Source organism: Solanum tuberosum, unplaced genomic scaffold (genome assembly GCF_000226075.1).
Source record: "Solanum tuberosum cultivar DM 1-3 516 R44 unplaced genomic scaffold, SolTub_3.0 scf00019, whole genome shotgun sequence".
NCBI lineage: Eukaryota > Viridiplantae > Streptophyta > Magnoliopsida > Solanales > Solanaceae > Solanum > Solanum tuberosum.
The window spans coordinates 88,441-95,770 of NW_006238945.1; the positions used below are offsets into that span (position 1 = coordinate 88,441).

At 32.0% G+C, this 7,330-nt stretch overlaps 1 protein-coding gene across 1 annotated transcript; it reads right to left on the reverse strand.

Moving 5' to 3' along the window:
* Window positions 1-458: 458 nt before the first annotated feature.
* On the reverse strand, window positions 459-2,254 carry LOC102591174 (probable (S)-N-methylcoclaurine 3'-hydroxylase isozyme 2). The gene is made up of 2 exons (XM_015303929.1): window positions 1,356-2,254; window positions 459-1,250 (listed from the first exon to the last, which is right to left on the reverse strand). Exons 1-2 carry the CDS (start codon window positions 2,223-2,225, stop codon window positions 636-638), a joined length of 1,485 nt encoding a protein of 494 aa, XP_015159415.1. The 5' UTR covers window positions 2,226-2,254; the 3' UTR covers window positions 459-635.
* Window positions 2,255-7,330: the final 5,076 nt, after the last annotated feature.

A 7,330-nucleotide genomic window follows, 5' to 3' on the forward strand; every position in this document is an offset into this window, starting at 1 on the left:
CACCACAAGGAAAATGAGTTGATTTGGAAAACATTTTACCCAACCAAACATGAGAAAATTGGAAAACAGTTTCCGAAAAATGTTTTCCTCCATACCAAACAGACCCTTCGTGTCAGCTGAGTTGGGTGGTTTGGTCTCCTTCAACACTTCAGTTTTCAGCTAGTTCTGCTGTCTTCCTCTTTAGCTTTTGAATGTTGTTGTTCCATTTTGTGTCTGGCTTAGAGTTCAACATTAATTTGGATTTTTCTTACATATATATAGTTTAGATTAGTTCAAATCTAGTTAAACCCATTTTTTCCCACCTCTGGATTCCTTTGATTATAAAAAAAAAGAAGAAAAATTTCAATTCACTTACTTGCTAAGGACACTAATATTGTATTCAATTTAACTCAGTGGTAGAGTAAGGCTATTAGTTCGTATAATTTATGTTCTCTTTTGTTGTATGAAAGATTGAAAAGAAGAGAAATAACAACTTCATTACCACAAGAAGTTAATAACTTGAAAGTTATTTCGAGACAATTAAACGACTTAAATTTGACACAATACATCACGATTAATAGACATACAACATGAACATCAATATAGTAATAATTGATATTTTACAACAAGATCATCGATCTGCTTCTCTCGATCCCTCACACACTCCGCAATTTAGGAATAACAAAAAGTGAATCTTTCTTAAACATGGTGACATCCAATACCTCATCCATGTTAATCTTAGCCGGATCCATTTCATTTGGCAGAATCCAATCGAACTTATGGATCAACGAAGCAACAGCTAACGGAATAAACCTTGAAGCCAAGGGTTCTCCAGCACATATTCTTCTCCCCGAACCAAAAGGAAGATACTCAAACTTTTGCCCTTTGTTGTCGAATTTTGAATTGATAAATCTTTCAGGTTTGAAGCTCGAAGGATCGTCCCAAATCTTTGAATCCCTTGCAATTGCCCACATATTGACCAACACTTGAGTGTTTCTGGGAATTCTGTACCCCATGACTTCACATGTTTGCACTGCACGGTGAGGGAGCAACAACGGTCCAGGAGGATGCAACCTTAGTGTCTCTTTAAAACAAGCGTCCAAGTATGGTAAGCTTGGCAAATCGGATTCCTTTATAATGCCCTTACCTCCTCCTACTACTTGTGATATTTCATCGCGGAGTTTTTGTAAGGATTGTGGATTTCTAAGGAGTTCTACAAGCATCCATTCACTCGTAGCAGTCGTAGATTCTGTTCCAGCACCAAATATTTCCTGAAAGATCAAAGAAATAGAAAATAATTATTAAATATGTTAAGTCATTTTCTTTATTGAAAAAAGTGAATGTCTCAAATAATAATTATCAGTTGAGTGACGTACCACAAGCAATGCATTGACATGTTTATCAGTGAAACCATTTTTAACCAAAGCATCTACAAAATCTACAGCATCCAAACTATCTCTTTTTCTTTTGTCCTGAACAATGTCTCCCCAAACAGCGCAAATAGTATCAAAAATACCCATAAGTTTCTTATAAGTCCCCTGGAAATCCGTACAGAAAATACCCAAAACAGGATACAAATCTGATAATTCCAGTATACCACCCGCCTCTGTAAATTTACGTAAGTACTCACTTAGTCTTGCACCAATTCCCTTTCCTTCATAATCAATTAAATCTACTGAAAGAAGTAAATTACCCAACACATTTAACGCGGTCACAAAAACCACAAACTTTATTTTAATCACTTGTCCCTTTTTAGTATCTAAATATTGCATCATTTCCCAGATTTTCATTTCCCTTATACTTACTTGCGATTCCAATGCTTTGTTAGAAAACAGGGCTCCCCTGTATATAGTTCGAACGTTTTTCCAATTCTCATCACACTCTTCTAAAAAAGCAGTTGACACATTGTGAAGTTTCGATCCCTCAACTCGGATGGGATGAGAAACGAAACGACCAGAAAGCATACGATCATGTGTTTTAAGTACCTCTGCAGCAGCTGCAGGGGATGAGGCTACGACCACGAGACGTGTGCCGAACCTTATGGACATTAAATCAGGACCATGAGATTGAGCTAACTTTGCTAGAGAAGCATGAGGACGTTTTCTACCAACTTGGAAAAGATTTCCAATAAATGGCCATGAAAATGGACCTGGAGGAAGAGGTAATTTTGTTTTTGATGAATTGAAATATCTCAAAGTGATTACAAAAACGAGAGAAACAAGAATTGGAGTGATTAAGTAATACATGATATACAGTTTGTTGGTTTTCTGATCAGTCCATTATGTTGCAACGCATATATAAAGGGCAAGACACCCTTTGTCACTTACACTAAACGTTAAAAAAAGAAAAAAAAATACTATAGACTTAAAAAATACTATAGACTACAGAATTGTACTCGAAATTTTGATGAATAAAGTTATGTTTTTTCATATTTAAAAAATAAAAATAAAATAAAATTATGGACTTAAATATATTTTAGATATTATGTGATTATAAGTTCTAATGAAAGGTAATTTAACATTTTAATTCTTTTTCATATGATTTTAGTGGGGAGCACTGCACAATCATCCCTAGATTTGATATGATACGAACATCGAGATTTATCTTGCGTTTCGACATGCAATATGAAGTTATGAATTCAATCAGTATTTGAATATGTAATTTGGGATCATAATTTCAAATTTCAAATTTCAATACATAATTTGAGATTTCAAATCATAGTTTTTTTAAAAAAAATATAAACTAGACCCATAAGCTTATATTTTGTAAAAAAAAAAAAGAGACTAATCATTTTAAAATTTGTAAAAAAAAATCATACTCGGCATGAAGAAATTATTCGTATCATGTGAGAGGATTAAATTAAAGAATAGTTAGTTATTACTATTGTTGGCTAGTGAGCTTATACAAAATTATGTGTATTTGAAAGTTTGTAATAACTAACATTTATTTATGAGAAAAACTTACATAAATATGTTATATTAAGAAAATATTTACATTTGTAGCAATAACATATTTTTTACGTCAACACTTATAATAAAGTTTTAAAAGAGAAAACAGTTTATAAAACACATAATATAAGGTTTATTGATGGATAATATATTTATCACATATTTTAATACACTTATAATACATTGTGTCAATTTCTTATCAAACAAGCATAATATATTTGAAAACACTTATAATACATCTATATTGCATGCATAATTCATTTTTAATGCATAATGCAGATTTACCAGTATATTCCTATATATTGCTATAAATGGTAAGAAATAAAGTTAAAATCAGTTATTATTTATTGAAAAGTACTCATCCAAGTAATTTTTCTATCTATAAAAGGAACAAGGAGATATGGATTTATTAGGACTGCGATTTAGGAAATTTGGATATCTTATTTATAAACACTATAGTTTGCTCATTTAATAAGATCTATAAGAATGTGGAGATATGATAGTTTTCACAACTTATGAAGTTTTCAGGTTTATGAGGAAAATAAAATTTAAAAAATTCAAAGTGTATGTCCAAACAAAACTTTAAATGTCTTGCCTCATAGTCAAAGGTCTTGAATTCGAGTTTTAGTATGGGAAAAGGATCAAAAGAGCCTTTTGTTAAAGCTATACTTCTAAAAGAGACATCGATTTTAAAAATTGATCACCAAAATGAACAAATCGTGAAACTCTCAACTACGACTGAGATTGAGTTTTGGTATAGAAAAAGGGTCAAAATGGTCATATTATAAAGCTATACTTCTAAACATTATTTTTAAAAATATTTTTGGGGCGAGTCTTGGGACGAGGCGTATCAAAAATGCTTCGGGACTCAAATATAATGTGTAGATCTATAGAACGTAAGTCCTAGAATTTGGGGCATAAAAAACGTAAGTCCTGGGCATAAAAGCATACGTCCTAGGTATTAATATTTTTCTTTGGTTTTTAAACCATTTTTGCTTTAAATCATATTTTTCATTATTGATGTAGTTATATTTATATTTATGCTATTATATTTTTTTCAAGATATAGTGATTTTTTCAAAAATGTATAAATAAACTCTCATATAAAATGACAGTCATATATAACTTTTTAGACAATCGTGTCTAAAATTGATAAGATAGAGCTTTCACAACACTATGTTCCTGAGATAACTATATTCATTTTTTGTCATCAGTCGTACGTGTTTTATTCATCTTCTTCTTTGTCAATTTAAAATTTCTTGTAATAATTTGTAAGACACAAATAGGCATATATAAATTATATATTATACGTTATATAACGCTATAAATAACAAACGTGTGTATCTTATGTTTGAAATTTTTACAATTGAATAAATTATTATAAAACCCATATTCAAAATATTCTAGAAGGAGTAGGAATATTAAATAAAATAAAATTGAGACTTCACTTGATTGAGTATAGCAATTAGAGTATCATTTTTATTTGTATATATTTTGTATTACATTTAATTACAAAAGTAGGTCTAAATCATAGTGATTGTTCCGCTTTAGAAGGCATTCAAAAGGTAAGACAATGAATTTCTAAATTTAATTATATGATAACCTAATTAATTTGAGCTTGAAATGTCTAAAAACATCTGAAAGAATAGAAGACAATCTTACAAAGAAATTTTAAAATATGATTGATTCAAAATGAAGTGAATTAGACAAATTAACAAGTAGAAAGTAACTACAAATTCAATTGCATTAAAAAAAAATTCAATTAATACTAACAATAAATACATACTCAATTAATTAAAAAAAAAAATACATACTCAATTATTTATTTATACATATTACCATTGAATAATTTTGAGGCCTTAACAATGAAATATGCATGTAAATTTTTAATTATATTTTTTAAAAGAATAAATTAATATTCTTTTTCAAGAAAATTAAATCCGTGTATTTAGGTTAGTTATGAAGTCATTTTACAACAAACATAATATGGGTCACGATTTAAAAAATTTCACTGCAAATTTTTTCAAATTAAACCATTTCAAGAAAGCTACATAATATAATGTCTTCTCTTGCCCGTCTCCATCAGGAAAATTTTAGTCATGAAATTATTGAATAAATAATTTATAGTAGTTGGAAAGTAATAGATGTTTTGTGGTGCAGTAGTTGAATAAATAATTTATGGTAGTTTAAAAGTAATAGATGATTTGTGGTTCATTTCTTAATTAATTTATAGTAGTTGGAAACTAATAGATGTTTTCTGGTGCATTTATTAATTATTAATTAACTTTTTTTAGTGAAAAAAAATAATTTATTTCACCATCACTCGATCTTTACATATTAATTACTATAATGTATAATGTATATGAATAGACGACTGCCATTGCACTCTTCAAATTGCAAGAGATTGTGTGAATCAATCATGAGCTTCCTATGATAATACATTAAGGGATCATTGAATTATGCAGATACTAAAATTCTATAAGTGATACTATATTTGATAGAAAAGAAAAATATCGAATAATATCGAATATAAAAAGATATAACACTTTACGTTTCTCTTCTTAGACAATTCATGCACATATAAGTGGTTCTTATGCTACAACTATCTATAATATTATAGTAGTCAGATTACATCCTAATCATTAACTATTCTAGGGATAAAATTAATATTAGGATTACATCATATACAGGTTGTTGGTTTTCTGATTAGTCCATATTGTAGCAACACATATATAAAGGGCAATACATCCTTTAGAAGGTCTTTCCAGCGGCCAAAATGGAAACAGAACACCTGCCAATAATTTTTCTGGAGCTCTTCTCTTTTCTAAATTCCACAAAGGTTCCCAACTTTACCCTAGCAATTTTAGAATAATCCTCATAACTAGGATAATCATTGTCTAACCCCGAGTCAATCCCACTATACACGACCCATTTATTCTTGTTAATTCAGCACCACAACCCACACATCCCCAGGATACACCCAGACACACACGATCCTTAGTCAAGAGCAGGACACGTCCATATTTGGTTTACGAATCACCTCATGGCTCATCTAGACCCTTGCCTCAAACTTAATCAGGACCTTCTTTTCACAACGAGTTTCACGATACATTTACAACTTGCATAACTTCAATAACTAGGCCAACATATTGCACATATCAAGTTCAGACACATATTTATTGTGCACATAATCACATTGTCACATTCACATAATTACAGCCTTCACATTCATAGCTAATTCGGACAACAAGAAGCACACATTCACAGCTTCAAGTTATACTCACAGACCAGTACAAAGTATTAGTTAGTTTGATCCATGGATGACCATTCCTGATCATCCATGCAATCACACCACCCCTAGGGCCACATACCAATTGGAACCTTCTCAGTTTCCAATTTGCTTTGCTTGTGGCCCCTCAGTTGTGACCACGATGTCCAGTTTACTTTGTTGAGATACCGATTGGAATCAGGAGATACCAATTGGACTCAACTCATACCACAAGCGACATTCGTACGAAAGGAGAGAAAAAGGGAAACAACTTCGTAGAATGATTCATAGCTTTCTGAGGAGTAGATGTGGACGTCAACACACCCATCCGCAGGAGTCTACTCCACATTTGCTCTTGTACGGGGAGATCGATAACCTGGGTTCTGATACCAATTTGTCACGACCCAATCCATCAGGCCGTGCGGGCACCCACTATAACACCGAAGTAGTAGAACCCTCATATCCCAATAGTTAAAACATGTGAAAAATTAACGAAAAACAAAGATAAATGAAATCAAGTGCTTTTACAAATGAAAACCTTCTTAAACAACTTCAATTTAAGACTTGTAAAGTAATTAACACCCCAAGTATCTAATATAAACGGGAACAAGAGCTACTAAGAGTACAACAGGACATAAAAATGAAAAGACACAACTCCCACCATGCGGGAGGAAAATAGAAGCTGCTGGAGGTTTCTTCGTCTTCGCTTAATGCAACATCACCGATCTTGCGTCCAGATTATGCCAAAAGGTATAGCAAGAGTAATATCAGTACAAAACACACGTACTGATAGGTATCATAGGTCAACCCGACACCCACTGCATAGTGCAAGAAACCAACTAGTAAAACATGTCGTAACACCCATCGCTTCTCCACCTTTACCCTCTCTCCAAATACCTCAGAATTACACTGGAACTCTTACCACCAACCACTTCCCAGTCAACTTACTTACTTGGTTCTTGATCATAGCCTAACCATTCTAATACGTAGAAAAGTCCACAACACGCACTACAACCATTTCGACTAACCACCCACGACATACTATTCCTCCAAGGTGAAATCCACCTAAGTAATTACATCACATTCACTACCCCCACTTCTCGCCCTTACAACACATGGACAGTCCTTGCTCTCAA